The 19,362-nt window shown below is 37.3% G+C and overlaps 1 protein-coding gene across 8 annotated transcripts in view; it reads right to left on the bottom strand.

The window, feature by feature from the left end:
- Supt20h (SPT20 homolog, SAGA complex component) overlaps positions 1-19,362 on the bottom strand; it is a 34,975-nt gene that overhangs the window by 6,519 nt on the left and 9,094 nt on the right. For 4 of the 8 annotated variants that reach the window (XM_052732257.1, XM_052732253.1, XM_052732254.1 and 1 more), the window contains 15 exons: positions 17,341-17,457; positions 17,177-17,230; positions 15,808-15,947; positions 15,056-15,212; positions 14,912-14,968; positions 13,556-13,627; positions 10,415-10,572; positions 9,392-9,418; positions 8,857-8,889; positions 7,266-7,374; positions 6,782-6,884; positions 6,364-6,519; positions 4,410-4,716; positions 3,675-3,832; positions 770-825 (listed from right to left, as the gene is read on the bottom strand). In XM_052732257.1, coding sequence (XP_052588217.1) covers positions 770-825; positions 3,675-3,832; positions 4,410-4,716; positions 6,364-6,519; positions 6,782-6,884; positions 7,266-7,374; positions 8,857-8,889; positions 9,392-9,418; positions 10,415-10,572; positions 13,556-13,627; positions 14,912-14,968; positions 15,056-15,212; positions 15,808-15,947; positions 17,177-17,230; positions 17,341-17,457 — 1,704 coding nt within the window. Of the gene's footprint in view, positions 1-769; positions 826-3,674; positions 3,833-4,409; positions 5,429-6,363; positions 6,520-6,781; positions 6,885-7,265; positions 7,375-8,856; positions 8,890-9,391; positions 9,419-10,414; positions 10,573-13,555; positions 13,628-14,911; positions 14,969-15,055; positions 15,213-15,807; positions 15,948-17,176; positions 17,231-17,340; positions 17,458-19,362 lie in introns of those variants that run through there. The other 4 variants (XM_052732255.1, XM_052732256.1, XM_052732260.1 and 1 more) reach the window with 2 other exon arrangements.

Genomic DNA, 19,362 nt, shown 5'->3' with positions numbered 1-19,362 from the left:
TTCACTCTTTATGTGCTAACTAAGAGAACTGCACATCAAGAAGGGGAAGTGAAACCAGAGGGAAATGGCATTAAGTAAGCAGGAGCAGACAGAGGGACCAGGAAGTAAAGAAGCGAGCATGGGACCCAGAGTGCTCTAGTCTTTAGTCCTCTCCTCCTCCCTCATGCATCGCTAGTCTTCAACCTAAGGCCTTCCTTGACCATCTGAAGCAGGTGTTCTAACACTCGGGCTCCATTTTCTATCTCTTTAGAGTACAGTGACATTATAATGGAAAAAAGGGAAGGCCTCGTCATTAGGTATATTTTAGACACACCTAACATTTACAGAATGTCTAGTAGTTATCTACCATTATATTAAGAAAGCATAATCTTCCTTGGGGAAAATAATGCATACCTAAGTTTTGAAACCTCCAAGCACAAAAACCCATGGTGAGCTAACAGCACATGTATGTCTGCAAGTGTTCCTACTGCCACTACTGCAGGCTGGTGCTTTTCCAGGACCTCCTCACTGGGGCAGCTAGCTCTTGATTAGACAGGGAGTAAAGCCAATGAAAGCTGCATCTACAGAACACTCATCTTTTTTTTTTTTTTTTTTTTTTTTTTTTTTTTTTTTTTTTTTTACACTTAACTACATACAGGTAGCAACACACATACCCTTAGAAGATTCCAGATAGACCTTAAGTTTTCATATGCTGACATGTACAAATATACATTGTTTTTTAAAAAACAAAATATAAAAATTTAAGTCAAAAATACTGTTTCATGTTTACCTGGAGTAGATTTAAAGGCCTGAAACTTGAAGTATTTTTTAAACCAAATGGGATACCTGTTAAATAAAAGTAATGGTTATAATGGAACTGAAAGTATTACAAATAAAAATTTATACTTCAACATGTGAAAATACATCATTGTCCTTTCTCCAAATGAGTTACACATAATTTAAAAACCTTTTTAACAACAAAAGATCCATTTCATTATTTACATCTTATTCAAAGATGTATAGTACTAGTACTAGATATAAACTATATTCCACATTTCAAAGACTTCTTTACTTCTCTTACTGTTGAAGAAAGTCATCTAGAATTACCTATACATCATGAAGGTAACAAAACTACTACCATTGTGCAAGCACATTTTTAACTGCCACCTGTTTACATTCCTCAGGTACATATAATAAATACTAAATTTTGCATTCCAAATACCAATCACCAAAATGTTAAATGAACACTGACTTTTGTAAAGATAAAAACCAAAGTTAGGATATAATGGCCTATTAATTCCACATTTAAAGAAAAACAAAACAAAATGAACTACTAGCAAGATGGCTCAGTGGGTAATAACACTTGCTGTGAAGCCCTGGTGACCTGAGTTCAACCCCAGGATCCACATGGTGAAAACCAGAACATGTACCTGCAGGTTGTCCTCAGACTCAGAACTTGAGCCACAGTGTGCTCACACATGCAGATAGAAGAAAACATTCTTGGCAGACTGTATAGCTACAGTTTTTTGACCTTGGCCTCAAAGTATGTGCAAATTAGCCAGCATGGTGGTGCATACCTTTCAATTTAGCACTCAGGAAGAAGAGGTAGAGGATCTCTGTGAGTTCAAAGCCAGCCTGAACTACATAGTGAGTTCTAAACCAGCCAGAGCTAGTAAGACCCTATCTCAAAAAACTTCCCCCCCAATAAAAGTATGTGCAAAGTTTGTTCACATCAATCTGAATATAGATTAAAAATTATTTAGTCTAGATACAGCGGTTTGTGCCTCTAATCCTAACATTTGGGAGGAAGAAGTGGGAAGATCTTAAAAATGTCTATAGAGTGAGTTCTAGGACAGGCTCCAAAGCTACAGAGAAAACCTGTCTCAACATCCCCCCCCCCCAAAAAAAAATTAACAAAAGACATATGTTGTCCTCTATCAGATATTATTTGCAGAAAGAGATGTAGAAAATTGGTATGCGATGTCATTGAAGGCTTGTACAAGAAATTGAGAAAGTCTCAGATGTGTCCCATTCAGGAAATAGTCCCTGAGGAGAAATGGCTTGAGCTATCACTGCCTGGCATCCCACTTAGTGCCTCACTGTGGCAGAGCATACAAAGGAACACCCCTGTATGCAGCTCTCCAGCTTATCAAAGGCACTGGTAGACTTCCTCTTTCTCCTAAGTCAAGTCAAGTCAGAATGCAGAGGACACTAAGACTGGAGAAAGAATGAAGCAGTTTCTCTCTAAGGACAGCACTGGAGCAATGTAAACCTAGTACCTTAGGAGTTCCATACACAACTAGAATTAGAAAACAACAACATATATTCTACTTTCTAGGCTTTTTCCATAACTGAAAAATCTTTTGGTCAGTTTATTTTTGAGCTGCCCACACACTCCCACCACTGGTAAGAAAAGGAATTGGTCCCAGGCATCACAACACAGCCATTAAAGGGCATCACAACCAGCACACTTGTTCCCACTGCTTTGGGCCACATGGTAACATAACTATCTAAGACCTGCTACTACTACAACGGATAGCAACGTGAATGTTCCTAATGGCACTGGTACAATGTAAATACTTTCTGACATGTATTTATTCTCTTATGAAACAAATTATTATTATTTCTATCACTACTTTATTTCTGGGTAAAATGATATAAAAAAGCAACTTCCCAAGATTACCCAAATAAGAATCTAGGCTTTCAGCTGTCACGCTGAAAATGGTAGAACACTTATTTTTATTGTTTTCTCTGGACCATTACTACTGACAAGAATAAATTGGTTACTAAAACCAATTTCATTATTTATTATGCAAACAGAAAGTATAATATGCACAGACTTATAGATTTAACAGGTTTCTTCCCAGAAGCTGTTTGCTAAGTGGAGATAATTCAGATATCAGAACTAAAAAAGGCTTTTCAACTATCTGAGAAATAAAACTATGAAAAAACATTTAATGCTTTTAAAATAACAGTTTTTAAGGCTGGGTATGGGAGCACACACCAGTTATCCTAGCTCTGGGAGGTGGAAGCAGGAAAATCAGTTGAAGGCTACCCTTAGCACATACCAAAGGGGAGGCCAGTTTTTGAGACCTTGTGTTTAAGATGTGTTACATTTGTTTAGGCTGTGAAATATTTGTTTAATAATGCAAAGATGTGTTGCATTCTTTTATGTTGTATTTGTTTAACTCTGTGAAGCTGTGCTATTCTACCTATCTAAAACACCTGATTAGTCTAATAAAGAGCTGAACAGTCAATAGCAAGCCAGGTGAAAGAATAGGTGGGGCTGGCAGGCAGAGAGAATAAATAGGAGGAGAAATCTGGGAGGAGGAGATCGATGAACAAAAACAGGAGGAAGATATCAGGGGCCAGCCACCCAGTTACACAGCAAACCACAGAGTAAGAAGTAAAGAAAGATACACAGAAACAGAGAAAGATAAAAGATGAGAGGCAAAAGGTAGACAGGATAATTTATGTTAAGAAAAGCTGGCTAGAAACAAGCCAAGCTAAGGCCAGGCATTTGTAAGTAAGAATAAGACTCTGTATGTTTATTTGGGAGCTGGGTAGCAGGCCCCCCAAAGACCAAAGAGTAAAAAAACCAACAAACACCCTGTCTTTAAAAAAAAAATTAAAAAAACAAAACACAAAAAACCCCCAATATAAATGAAAGACTTTCACATGTACTTTATTCTAACCTGACTGAGAAGTTGCCTGCATTGCACTGGGCAGTGCATTTGTTAAGAGACTTCCTGATGGAAGAAGGCTGCCACACAGGTTTTTTCCTGCAGGAGTTATGGTACCAGTGTCACAGCTCAGCATGGAGTTTGAGCCACTCTTCAGAGCCTGGGCTCCACTGCAGAGTAAGGGACAAAGCATTACACACTATGAAAGCAAAGACAGCACCACAATTCTTTAGATTAAAAGCTATAAAACAAGTTCTGTCTTAAAAGCTAATTAATTCCTGGGGCAAGTGAGATGGCTCAGCAGGCACTTGACACAAGAGCCTGCAGGTGCAGATGGTGGTGGAAAAACAACCAAAACCTGCAAGTCCTCTTCTGAGCTTTACATGGGCACTGTGGCACCCCCCTGCCAAATAAATGTAATACAAATTTTTAATTTTCATTTCTAGGCCCAGTTTCATTTTAGTGCTTAAGTGTGACAAGGCTGGCTTAGGTAATAAGCATATCCTTAGATATTTCAGAGTGAGGAGAAGCAAAGCCCTGCCCAAGTGATTCAAAGACAGCAGCAACAGGAAATGACAAAATCTGGGCAACTGTGAAATACATCTTTGTATAGGTAATAGGTTTGTTACTAAAATGATACCATTCAATTAAGCAGCTCCAAATTATATCAAAATACCATCTTTCAGCGTAATGTGCAACTTGTTCTTAATCTCACAAATAAAAACGTCTTTAACATTGTCAACTTACCCAGCAGAGCTCACTACACTGATGGAGTTAAGCCCAGCAGAGTCTGCCATGACCGGTGAGACCGTGCTTCCTGTTGTTATAGATGTTACCATGGTAGAAAGAGGAATGGTTGTCACAGGCATTGCCTGGCTCAGAGCCCTTTGCTGCTGAGCAAACTGAGTGAACAAAGTGGGCTGAGGGGTGAAGCCTGAATCTTGGGGAGATGGGGTGGCTGAAGGGGTACTAGGAGTTGAGTTCTGAGCATCAGGAGGGTGTGGGGCCGATGAAGGGGTTGGTGTAGGAGTAGATGGCTTAGGAGTTCCAGATCCTGCTCATTGAGAAAAATAAAAATTGCTAGTTTGTTATAAATGGCCGGTCCTTTTAAAATAAGGTTAATGGAATCTTACTTAGCACTGACAAATTTGTTCCAATTTTTTAAAAGCAGTGAACTGCAAGTGTTAACTCTCTACAAGATCCATGAGTGTTGCTACACTCAATTACAATTAAGGATGCAGTATATCACCTAAAAACCCCACTCCAGATGCTATCACAGTAACAGTGGAAATACACTTACACTCTACCACAACACCCACTGAAAAGTTAGTCTCCTACATGCTGTCTTTTGCCTACAAAGTTGAAACTGAATTTAAGTTAATTTTTGTTATTTATGATTTCAATAATTCAAGACTTCTTTTAAGAAATACTGCTTATTTAGTTTAACTGTCTGAGATAAAATGAACATTTTTAGTAAGCTACACAAAGTTATCAATTATATTTAGCACCAAGATATACCTATTTAATTCCCAACATATCAAGTTTACCCTGACAAACAAATTTAAACAATTTAAAGCAAGTACTTTATAGATAATACTGCATCTTTAACAGTAACTGTGTACTTCTGTTTAAATGTAGAATGTATAGAAAATCTGTTGTGAATGAAGTATGCACAGTTTATCAACTTTAAAAAAATAAAAACAAAAAATGAAACCAAAAAAATAAAGCAAAAGCTCTTGAGGTGTTTCCTTTTTAGCTTTCATGTCCTGCAGAAAGAAAGGAGAGAGATGTGAATGTCCAGAAGCTGTCACTCCACCCTGACTTAACACAACTGTGTGCAGCAGATCACCACAATCCATACCCACAACATGAGAAGTAGGAATAAGACTTTCAGAAAATGTATTTATTTTTCTTTGTGCAAAACAAGAAGGCAGAAAAATTACACCTTTTGAGCTATCGGGATGCAGATGTTAATATCTAGGACCATCCTAGCACTGTGCAGTACACTGACAGCACACATTAGCAACCAAGCAAAAACAAAAACAAAAACAAAAAGCTAAAAAACTGGAATCCCCCAAATTAGTACCTAATATATTCAGATAGTCATTTGAAGAAATTCTCCCCAAATTAAACCTAGCATTCCTATACTGCCTCTACTTGCTGTTAAAAAGAGTATCCCAAAATGAGAATTCTATTTTCCTTTGTTCAGATGATCACGTTTTAGTGACAGTTTACAGAAGTGTAGACGTGCATGCTTTCAAATACTACTTTTCACTTTACTGCATGTAACCTTGGAATCAGCTGGTGTCTTACACATACAAAGGTAGTACCTCCAATAACTCACTCTCACATTTTCTTTTTAGTATCAGCCACAGTTTATATACTAAAAAAAAAGATCTTACGGTGCACTGAAAATAATACTCTGCAACCTTACTGCCAAGTAATTTTTAAAGAAGATGTATAGGCAACAAGTCTAAAAGAAAGGTATACACCCAGTGTATACATAGATACAGAAAAGCAAATACAACTACATTAAACACGTAATATATACAGCAAACAAGAACTCTACCTGGAGTTTCATGCAACTTATACATTGTGGGTACACAGTACATTCAGATTTCACCATTCACAGATTGAATAAAAGCTGCCTTCAAGAAACACTAATGTGAAACTTTGTGCAAGAGTTTAAATCATGACTCACTCTGTGAAGAGCTGGCAGGTGATAGGGCGGCAGGAGAAAGCATGCTAACTTGACTGAGCTCCACAGATGATTTCCGAGAGAGACTTGGCTTAGATGATGGAGGAGGAGTTGGAGATTTAAGGAAGCTGCTGGCCTGCTGTGCTGTAAAATAGTTACCTGGAAGAACACAAGGTATTTCCTAGGGCTGGAAAGATGGCTCAGAACACTTGCTGAGCAATCATAAAGACCAAAGTTCAGATCCCACCACCTACCCAAGCCAGCTACCTCCAGGAGCAAAGGTATATACATGGGCACACACTCATATGAGCACACACACACACAAATACATTTAAGTTTTTTCCTATATTCATAATTCAAAATTCTGTGAATTACCACAGTAAAAATTCGTAACATTTTAAGAAAGAGTCAAGGATAATACCTGAGGAATTATTTCCTGAGCTTGAGGGAAGTTTGATGGGTGGGGGCCGATGTTTTACTCCCTTTCCCAAAACTGAAGACTGAACAGACACAGTCTCAGGCTGCTGAGGACAGACATTAAACACAACTGTTAAGATTAAAATTACTATCATTATAATTTCTACATGCAAACAAGTTATAACTGCAGAATATTCAATAGGAGAGCTACTACAAAGTTCCACATGACACCCACAGACTATGACATGATGAGGTGATGTGAGACCCAGGGAAGAACAGAAAGTGAAAGAAGACCTGCCACCCTCGTCTACCCACCTTTAACAGGAGTACCAGCTTAGACCTATCATTGAATACTTTTGAAACTTTCAAACATAAAGCTGAATAGTAAAAAAGTTAAAAGTAAAAGCTAAACTGTAACTCCCTTCCCTTCCTATTTCTCAGACTCCTTGAAAACAACAAGGTACAAGGCACCAACAGTGTGAACGTACTTCTGTCTCCTCCCCTGGATTGAGAGTGGCTGAACCACTAGAGCTATGTGACATCTTTACTGGGCATTTGGCTTCATTCTGGACCAACTCCTGGTACTGATTAACTACCCTGAAATATTAGGAAAAAATAGGTAAGGATTAGTCAAATTTGTCTTAAAAAACAAATCATACAGGAAATAAGTAAGTAATGCTATTACTGCAAAATAAGTCCCACCAGATTGTGGTGGTATTATGTTCCCCAAAATATTGTGCACCCTAATAAACTTATCTGGGGTCAGAGACAGAACAGCCACTAGATACAAAGGCTAGAAAATGTGGCACTCACACCTTTAATCCTAGCACTCCAGAGGTAGAAATCCCTCTGGATCTCTGTGAGTTCAAGGCCGCATTGGAAACAGCCAGGCATGGTGACACACACCTTTAATCCCAGAAAGCGAGCCTTTAATCCCAGGGAGTGGTGGTAGAAAGCAAAAAGATATATAAGGCGTGAGGACCAGAAACTAGAAGCATTTGGCTGGTTAAGCTTTTAGGCTTTTGAGCAGCAGTTCAGCTGAGATCCATTTGGATGAGGACTCAGAAGCTTCCAGTCTAAGGAAACCAGACCAGCTGAGAAGTTGGCCAGGTGAGGTTAGCTATGGCTCAGGTTTGTTTTATTAATAAAGACTCTTTAAGATTCCTGCTTCACCAGATTTAATAGAAAAATCAAATTGAGGCACTCCACTACTGTGTTACAAGTGCTCCCTAACTGCCCAATCACAAGTGTGAGATAAACCTGGGGCCTAAAAGTGAATTCTCATCAGTAAGTACCAGAGATCTACTGTTCCACAGGAGAAAGGCAGAGAGACTAGTCAAGAGTTCAAGGTCAGACTGAGCTATATGAGGAAATCCTGTCCTAAAGTGTATTCTGGGCTATGGAGCTGGATAACGGTGCTTGCCACCAAGCCGGACAACCTGTGTTTCTTCCCCTGAAGCCACACAGTGGAAGGAGAACCAACTCCTATACACACACTGCCCAACTTCAGGGTGAGTACACAGGTTCACACACTAAATAACTGTAATAAAGAGAAGTGTACCCTAATCTTTCCAGTGACAAATGAGTATTTAAATCTTTTCTCCTAATCAGGACAAATGCCTATCAAGGCACATTTTAAGATCTTACTCCAAATATAGAAATTATAGAGGTAATTAGAAGTTTAAAGTCATCCTTGATTACAATATAACTAAACCAATGAACAGACAACAAAATTGTTCATTCCCTTTCCTTAGACTTGGATTATAAACGTTCCCCTTAAAATTGTCTTTCTCAGATGGCTACACTTTCTTACCTAAAACAAACTGTACTTTAAACATGGTCTTTAATTATTTTCTTAATTCTATGAAAAACCATCCTGAGTATTAAAATATCAAGAAAATGGACCTCAGAGATTTTAATATTAAGTTATTTAACACAAGACCTATGAGTAAATGATGTAATGTTCAGTTAAATGTGTAACAAAATCAACATCTGTGACTCAAATACAGAACACTACGCTACAAAGATGCAGATTCATATCCAATATAACCAAAAAATAAAGGAGCAAATGCACTTTACCTCTCTGCATCCGTCTTTGACCCAATAATAAACCTAAAAGGTTACCAAGGAAGAGAAGTATTAGGTGAGAGTATCTTAAAACATCTTAGGTTAACCTTTAAAGTCTTTCATATATTAGTCACAGTAATATATATTATAAATTCATTTTAAATCTAGCAATGTATCATTACATTAAAAAATTAATTAAACTTGAGAAATAATGCTCAAGTTTTTACATTCATCATGAAATAATCAATTTGACTGATTTACCTTAGGAGAAATTTATTTTAATGCTCATTTATTATTATACAAGATGGAATAAATTACCAAGTACCACTATACACGTTGACAAACATTGTTCCTTTAGTAAAATCATTGAACTATGGAAAGGCCTGTGGCTTCCCATTCATTTAATTTGACTCTGTAAGTCATTCTTACAATTATTTTAGACAAGAATGAGAAAGTTGATTACCAACTTCAAAGTCTTTTCTAAGGTTTTTTTTTTTAAGTTTGACATTATAACAACATATTTAAAAAAGTCTTATTTTTTAATTACCAATTTGAATGATCATCTGCAGAGAAGCTGAAATATAAAACATAAAAGAAAAGCACTCAGTTAAGGCAAGCCAAACTTAAGCTTCACAGCTCTTAGGTTCTGAACATGGAAGGATGTGGAAGAGCACAGACCCTGCAGAATAATGGCAGAGACAGCAGGTGTCTCCTGGAAGCAGTTCCCATAGCAATGGGAACTGAATTTTCACAAAGGGGTAGCTACTGTGTCCTCACACTATTGAGATGCTGGCACATTTACATTGGTGAATGTGTCTTTGGGGAAAGAATTTCAGAAATATGCATAATCAAAACAGCTGATAGCTGTTAACTGAGGAATTGCTGCTCTTTATTCTTGTTGACTTTTACCTAGGTATAGGTGAAGTTAAAACCTATCATTCTTCACAAAGTTCAAATCAATTTTGGTAAAAGTTTTAACAATAATCTGACATACAACTGACCTCGCCCGTTTTTCATTTTCCTGAGATCTTTTCCATCTTTCAAAACAGTATGTGATTTAAAAAAAATAAATAAATAAACAAAAAAACAACTAACTAATAATAAAAGTAACTACAGAATCAAAATTACCCCAGCACTCAGGAAGCAGAGGCAAAGGCAGGCTGATCTTACTGAGTTTGAGGCCAGCCTAGTCTCCAGAGCACGTTCCAGGCCAGCCAAGGATACATAGACCCTGCCCACACTCCCCAACCCCCAAATCAAAACTAAACACTAACCCTGTACTAATGATATACCATCTAGAAAATCAACTACATCAATCACAAACATCAAAATCCTAAGAATGTCCTTCAGAGCTACCACAAAAATAATTAGCTACCCTTAAAAAAAAAAAAGAATATAAATAACATGGTAAGTGCACTTTAACTTTATTCACATCCACTGTCAAAATGTATTGGTATATATTAAATACCAAATCCCTGAAGGAAAACTGTATTTACTAGTTGGCAGCTCCTTGGTAGTTCTAAATAAGTTCTGGATGTCTCTGTGTATTACATAACTCAACAGAACTCACTGGGATGGAGACATTTGACTGTCATTTTCTTCATCTGCTTTCCACGGCTGTATTTTACCATAGTAAAGTGGATCACCAAGAGACTGCAGGATGGTCAGCTTTGTTTTCTGATACTGAGTACCACCTTCACATTCAAATACATAATCGTCTTTTATATCCTGAAAAGGACAGAGAATCTCAAACAATATCTTCTCAAGCAGCAAAAATAACAAAAAATAAAAATAAAAAATGACTTATGGTCTGGTATATACATGGCACTAAAGAAATCAAGTTTAGGATAATTATGCATGATATTGAGTCATTCATTAAGAAATTGCTAGCATTTCTACAAGCATAATGAAAATTATAACCAACATTTACTGGATATTGCCACAGTACTTAACAAGCAGTATCTCATCCAACTGTCAAACACAACCAACCCATATTGGTAAAGGAACTGGTCAGGTGTGATGGCACATGTTTTTTAACTCCAGCACTTGGGGAGGCAGAGGCAGCCTGGTCTCTCTGAGTTCGAAATAAGCCTGGTTTACACCGTGTGTTCCAGGCCAGCTAGGACCATACAGTAGGACACTGTCTCATAAATAATCAACAAACAAATGACTGAGTGAAAAGGAATTTCAAACCCAAACCCTCACAGAGACTACTGCATAGGACCCTTCCTTCACACAGTTCTTTATGCTGTGTCCCAATGCTGCATATCATCAAGCCTGAGAGACATGCAGAGCTTCATACACTGCATATACAACTGCAATATTTAACAATCTGAAAATAAGGTTTGAAGGTGGAAATGTTTTTATCATTGGCTATTCATACAAAACATCCTATGACCATAAAATCTTATTATTTTGCCCCTAGAGTCCATCCAATATATTATTCCAATTTCTCCCTCTAAGAACTTACTAATGAAGCCAGGCAATGGGGCACACACCTTTAATCCTAGCACTCAGGGCAGAGGCAGCAGAATGGCAACAAGTGTGAGACCAGCTGGTAAATACAGCAAAATTCCAGGTAAGCCTGGTCACACAGAGATCCATTCCTCACACAAAGACATCTTTAAAAGAATATGCTTACCTCAAGACCCAGTCATATAACTCTTGGGCATATGCCAAAGGAATGCTCAATCATACCACAAAGATACATGCTCAACTATGTTCATAGCAGCATTATTCGTAATAGCTAGAACCTGGAAACAACCTAGATGACTGACAACTGAAGAATGGATAAAGAAAATGTGGTACATATACACAATGGAGTACTACTCAGCAGAGAAAAACAATGACAGCATGAAATTTGCAGGCAAATGGATGGAACTAGAAAGTATCATCCTGAGTGAGGTAACCCAGACTCAGAAGGACAAACATGGTATGTACTCACTCATAAGTGGATACTAGATATAAAGCAAAGGACAATCAGACTGCAAACCACAGAACCAGGGAGGCTACCTAGCAGGGGGGACCCTAGGATGACTATGGCTTATAACAAGTTTTGGTTTTGCCCAATCACTGGGCAAGCTTTAGTGAAACATTTCACTACTAGGATAAGATTGTACTGTACCAAGCTGATGAAAGAAAATGCTGGCTGTACTTTCAGGAGGGGAGGCTAACATCTTTTTAGATTATGAATTAGCCTAAAGAAAAATGTCTGCTGTAAATCAAACAGTGAAGGGGAAGATGAATAGGAATCTCACTTACACAACTTAAGTAAAACAGCTCTCTGAACAGATGAAGATAGGGTTCTTCTGTATCCCAGAATCTAATCAATATTTATATGTATAATTCAGCTATTATTTGGCTTAAAAGGGTTTACTGGGAAATGTTATCATTTTTACTATTTTCTACAGAGAAATTATTTTCCAGTTTCAAATATCCCTGGACTTTTGAATTATAACCTGTTTTTATGTTCAAGCTATCTGTGTATCATTTCTCCTGCAGTTGTCCATAAAATGTTTTTACATTTAAAAAAAGGGACAAATACTATAGAATTGTATTACATGAAATATATAGAATATACAAATTCATAGAGACAGAAAGATTAGACATTATCTCAAGACGGAGAAGAAAGAAATATAGAGCACTGCTTTCCTAAGTACAGAATCTCTGTTTTGTGTGATGGAAAAGCCCCAGAAATGGACAGAAGTATCAGGACATAATATCATGAATGTATAAATCAATACAATTAATGTAATTAATGAATATCATAAATATAATTATTGAATGAACACTGCAAATATAATCAATGAATACCACAAATGTAATTAATATCATGAGTGTAATGAATATTATGTGTAATTAAAAAATAAATTAAAAAAAGGGAAAAAAAGAATATGCTAACTTGAAACATACAAATGAAAACCACTAATATGCAATCAAAACAAAAACAATGTGATTTTGCTTTCTCTAAGACAGTCTTTCTTACTCTGTAGCCCAGGATGATCTCAGACACGTCCTTTTCCAATAGCAGCTTCCCTAGTTCTCGACTTATACTTCTATACCATTAGGTTTGATACTTATTTTGGTTTTTGAGTAGCTCCCTATGTAGCCCAGGCTGGCCTCCAACTTGTAAGCGTCCTGCCTCTACCTCCAAGAGCTGAGAATATAGGCATTGGCTACCATGTACCAACATAAAAATGTAGTGTTACAGCCGGGCGGTGGTGGCGCACGCCTTTAATCCCAGCACTCGGGAGGCAGAGCCAGGTGGATCTCTGTGAGTTCGAGGCCAGCCTGGACTACCAAGTAAGTTCCAGGAAAGGCGCAAAGCTACACAGAGAAACCCTGTCTCGAAAAACCAAAGAAAAAAAAAAAAAAAAAAATGTAGTGTTACATTAAAACTGCTCTGTAAAATGAAAATCATTTAAAAAAAAAATTTTTTTCTTGAAGCCCACAAGAGCTCCAAATGTACTTTTTAAAAAAAGTTATGAAAGTAATTTTCTGTTTAATAAATTCGGAACCCAGTTTATAAACAACATTGTTCGCCAAATATGGTGGGGACACACCTGACAATTGGGCAGTAAAGATCAGTATGTTTGAGGTCAGCCTTGGCTACATTGCAAATTTGAGGCCAGTCTGTGCTACAAGAGACACTGTCCCAAAACACACAAGCAAACTGCATTATTAATGAAAGAGCCGAGCACTGATTACTTACATGGGCCGGCCAGACTGTTGGTTGAGAGTCATCAGATTTGATGGATTTTTCTACTTTAGCATATTTCTCCACCTAAATGATAATACATGGAATAAAATGCAATCAGTATCAGAACAAAGAGAAGAACCTGCAAAATTCAACAAGAATGGTGTGAGCGTAAGTGTTTTAACTACCAGTATTACCAAGCACTTATATTTAGTAAGTTTAAAACTCTTCTGATGTTTAATTAAAAGTCTAGTATGTGGGGGCCGGGTGGTGGTGGCGCACACCTTTAATCCCAGTACTCAGGAGGCAGAGGCAAGTGGATCTCTGTGAGTTAGAGGCCAGCCTGGGCTACAGAGTGAGTTCCAGGAAAGGTGCAAAGCTACACAGAGAAACCCTGTCTCAAAACAAACAAACAAAACAAAAAAAGTCTAGTATGTGGAGCTGCAGATGACTAAGTAGTTAAGAGCAGTAGCTGCCTGAGGGCCACATATTAAACAAGACAATATATAATATGGCTTTCTTTGTTCGTTTGTATACATAGTCTATTAATGTCTTTGGTTTTGTGTTTTAATTGTTATAACAATAATACAAAAAGCATTGCTGAAATAATGAAATAATTTTGAAATAAGAATCATAATGAATTGAGTAAGAGCTGGTGAGATGGCTTAGCAGATAAAGGTGCTTGCCACTGAAAATGAAGACCCGAGTTTGATGCTTAGGAGCAATGTGATAGAAGCAAAGAACCAACTGTGATCTTCTACATGTCATGACATGCAGACACACACACACACACACACAAATACATATGTAAAAGATAACTGAGTAAATAATAAAAATAGACTCTAAAAGACACAGGAAATGAAATATAAAGCTGTCCTTTATTAACATCCCCTATGATCACTTGGAATTCGTGTCTTAGGGATTATTAGTAAAGAATAGTGCTGGGAGTTCCTATTTTGGCCATGGCTCTAATATTACTAATCTTTAAATTTTACCAGTTTGAGTATATAAGCATTATGAATTAATTATGAAGAAACACTACAGAAAGACACAAGGCCATTTCCACTGCATTATGTAAAATATGCCACACTCTTTCCACATTTTAAAACCTTATCATTACTCCTGCTCCTAACATAGAACTCTATCAAATGTTATGCTCTTATGTAGTAACTGAGGCTGGACTGGTGGCCCCTCTCAGAATCTCTTGACTTGGGAAACTGACAGAGAGAGGAGGATACATAGCTTCTTAAAATGAGAACTTAAAAAGTAAGTCTTTGTTGTTGTTTGTTTTTCCCTTTTTTTTCTCATAGCATTAACTTCCTAATGATGAACTCTGGCCCTGTGCTAGAGAGCAGCATTTCATGAACTTACATCTATTTCAGAAGGCACAGCCAGGTTACAGGGGCTCCGTTTCCACATGTCCACACACTGCAAAGTTAAAAGCAGTACAATTACACCAAAACCTTCAAACAAAGCTAGCCTGTCAGAACAGTGAACTCCTGAAAAACTACTTACATTTCCTGCTTTAGAAATTTTGAGGTCATAGTGCTGACCTGCTTTCCTTTCCTTGCGTTTTTGTAAGAAATCAAGTAATCTCAGCTGAGGGGGAGGAGGACAGTGAGACAGGTCCTGCTGCCGGTTTAGGGAGGACCTGGAGTACCTCTTCAAACACCTGACAGATATTGGAATACAACAAAGCAACAACTCATGATCTATATGGGAAAGCAGCAGCATGTATTAACTACGGACTAAATCACAAACATCTAGCCAACACTCAGACCAGTAAGCTTTAAGCATAGGTGAAACGAAAAGAACAAGACAAAATGCTCCTGACCATGTAGTCAAGCTGATTCAAATCCTGAAATGGAGAGACAGTCATTATAAATTAATCTCTAAAACTGGGATTGTATTTTCTCAAAACTTGTAAGTTACATACTGGTTCCTTGTTAAGTGTTTCCAATTAGTGTTGTGAAGTAATGAAACCACTATCCTGTTAATTATCTGGTCTTTTCTCAGCCTCACAAGCTTTGTGGTGAGCGGACCATAAACTTACAGAAGTTCCTTCTTTAAAAGACTGCACAGAATACTACTTTACAATAATGCAGGGAATATTAAAAAAAAAAAAATTCCGACCACACAAAATCACAATACAAGGCCATTAAAAATCCCATTTCCAAATTTAAAAATCCAGCCCTGCCATGCTGAGGGAAAGGGCCCTGTGGCTAGCAACACTTCAGAGGCTGTGTCACACAAGTGCTGGCTATTACCGTTTCATTGGGCGAGTGTTCATCTTTTGCCGGTTATAGAGCAGTCTATTTGCAGTACAAGCTACAGCCACAGACGGGTCAAGACACAGTGGTTCTGCTGTAGCTAGAATCAGTTGGCTCTCAAGCAAAAGTTTGTCTTCCTGAAATACACAGGAGTATATGTCAGCTTCAGATACATTTTTGAAAATGTAAACATACATCATTTAACCCAGAAATATTCTCGGGAAGTTTGCTAAAGACTAAAGTAACTCTAGTAATTCAAGTTTGAACATTAATGTGTAAACCTGACAAGATAAACTTCTAATGGAAATTCAGTTATTTATACTTTATATAAAATAGTCAAATTCAAAGAGTAAATATTTATTTGGCTGCCTCAAATATAGTTTGTTCAGGAATGGTAAAATAATTATATTCTCTCCTTGGTTTACTAGTCCTCAGCTTAAGAAACTGATGCTCTCCAGCTCTCCAGCACTGACTGCAATTTTGTCTCTGACATGAAGAACTTTCAACCTTCTTATAGATGGGAAAATAACAGCCCAGACTAAAGCTCATCACTTACTAATTATGGATAAACTGAATCTTAGTTCACAAGTACATTTCATAGAGGGTTATTTCATTATTAACATTTTCTCTCCACAGTAACAGATAAACAAGAGTCATAACAACTAGAGGATCAATTAGCTGTTGTCATTGCTAAGAAATCCTGTTACACTAGGTGTGGTGATACAGGTCTTTACTTTCAGAATTTAGGAGGCTGATGTCACAGGATCTCCAGTTCCAAGCCAGCATGGGTTAGAGATCTTACCTCAAAAAGAAAAAGAAAAGGAAGAAAGGAAGGGAAGGGAGAGAAAAGATAGGCTTCCTACAAAATTTTAGAATCCTAGATGAAAGAAAAATCACAATCTATCTTGTTTGATAGGAAGAGCAGGACGATGGCGGTGCACACCTTTAATCCCAGTACTTGAGAGGCAGAGGCAGGAGGAGCTCTGTGAGTTTGAGGCCAGCCTGAAATACAGAGGGAGTTCCAGGACAGCTAAGACTGTTACATAGAGACCCTCAGTCTCAAAAAATCAAAACAAAAACAAAAACAAAACAAGAACAAAACCAAAAAAAAACCAATTTTCACATTAGGCTTCACAACTTAACTTTGTAGTTTATCAACAAGGTTGGAAGCAATTTGGGACTGGATTATAACTAGTTCCTTGAGGGATTTCTAAAGGTAGAGATTTTAAAATCCTAGAGTCATAAAGGAATCTTGGTTTTGCCCAAATATCCAACCTAACAAACCAATCAAACATGAGTAAAAGGGAGCCTCTCACTGATGCTTTACAATGTGTGTGGCCTACCTGGGATTAGAGAGCAAACTAACCTGGGTCCATTTATGGTTGTCACTTGTTATAGAATGAACATCACAGACTAAAGTCTAGAAGAAAGAAAACAATTTAAAACATGTATGTTCATACAAATATACGGACATTTAATACAAATCCAACTAAATCAAAAAACAGTAGTTCCTAACTAAACATTCCATACCTGCATTGTTGGACGTAAGAGAATGTGCCTACTCTGGTAACCAGGAGATTTCATATTACTGGACTGCCGATAGTCACGTATTTCTGCTATCACACATCCACAATGAAAAATATTAACCTGTATTAGGTAAAAAAAACATTCAGGTAAATGTCATTTTTCAAAAGCCAAAATAAGCAAGCTTATACTGGATGTTTCAATCTTTAAGCTCTAGACCTTCAATAGCTATCTTCAGTGGAGACACCACTACATAAACTACTAAAGAGGATTATTTACTGTTATGTTATCATATAAAAAGCAATTTCAAACTGTTAATAGTAGACTTGACATTGCATCTACTGGCATCCAGGATGACTTTGGCATTCACATATGAGGGAAGTTACAGCAATTCCTTGAGACTGAGGTTCTTCTGAGGCTCACTGGCTTATTTCACTTTGCTAGCATCATAATCATTATACAGTTTGTCACTGCAATACACGTCAATCAACTATGCCAGAATTTCAGCTTCTAGATATAACTTCTATATTTGCTTTCCTAAAATATCTAGACTTTTTAGACTGTATTAATGAGAAGAAGCTAACCATGAATTCAATTCACAACTATGTTGTATTGAAAGTTTAAGAAACCTTAGCACTCAGTTTGCTACGACTTGCCTACTCCCTCACAGTATGTTTAGGTGCTTTATAACATTACAGTTATTTGTGCTCAAATACAAACTGATAAATACAATCACTATATCTATAAACAAAAACCATAGTAGTCTTTATCTTAAGTCAAACAGGCTAATACTAATAGCTGGTCTGGGAATTATGAATTCTACTTAGCTTCCTTCCTTATGTTCATGCTTTCTTTATGTTTCAGGATCTATTAATCAGTCTTAACAATAAATATTTAAAATATTACATTTGGCCAAAGCTGTACTTTTTATCACTTTGTCGTTAACAATTGGGAGCTCAGTATACGAATACCTATACCTTCCTATTATACTAACTGCTACCACCCTTGTATACATCACACAATTTGCTACCTAAGGACAACAACTAGCTGTTTCTAGTTGGGATTAATGAAAGCAACCCTCATTTAATCAATTCAGTAAAACATTTGGCTATTGGCAGTATCTTCATCCATCCAATAAATATCCCAACAATGAAACCTATGTAACTGCTCTCTCTCTAATCATTTTTGGATTTACTTAGCTATCAAATCAACATGAAGCTGAAGATGGCCTTAAACTCTGACTCTCTCCAGTGCTGGAATGAAAGGCATGTACCACTATGCCTGGCTACACTGACCTTTTCATAGAATAGTTCAGATTCAGATAGAAAAGTGACCAATAATGCCATGCCATGAGATCAGTGACTTGACAAGATCATCTAAGAAATGCTTGTTACAATGCTCAACAGGTGAGTGGAGAGTGTGATAAAGAAGATTACAGACAAGTTTTCGAGTGGTTTTATAGTGATAAGGAGAACTCTAAATCAACAGCTGAAAAAACAGTGCTGTCAGAAGAGGTTTTCAAGTTGAGAACACAGAATGTTTGTATTCTGTATCTAGTGGGGGCATATGGTTGTAAGCTACCGAGAGGGGCAACATCTAGAAGGGAAATGTGGATCAGGCCTTAGGAATGGGATTCATCCACTTGAAGAGGAAAGCAAAGAAAAAGTGTGGCGAAAGATGCAGGAATGCTGGTCAACTGGTTCAACCAACACTACTCAAGGAATGGGAGTCAGGGCAAGGCAGTAAGAAGAGCAAGGCAAGGGAGTCACTTACAGGTTACTCATTAAAGTACCTTGTTTCTGATCTGGAAGTAAGCTTAATAAACAGTGAAAATAGATTCTTTCGTAATTCCCTAATTTTAACCTTGGAACATTTCCAGGATAATTTATTACAGTAATTTTAGAAGCACTCAATCAGCACATGGCAGTGCAGCAACCAAGTAAGCCACAATAAACCATTTTTAACCAGCACTGCTGCTGCAATGTCTCACTCTATGCTCTAAACACTCTGCTAACACTTGTTATGTAA

The sequence above is a fragment of the Peromyscus californicus genome, unplaced genomic scaffold (genome assembly GCF_007827085.1).
Source record: "Peromyscus californicus insignis strain IS unplaced genomic scaffold, ASM782708v3 Scaffold_9__1_contigs__length_137607984, whole genome shotgun sequence".
Lineage (NCBI taxonomy): Eukaryota > Metazoa > Chordata > Mammalia > Rodentia > Cricetidae > Peromyscus > Peromyscus californicus.
Note: the sequence above shows the minus strand (reverse complement) of the source record. Positions and strands in the feature narration are given on the sequence as shown.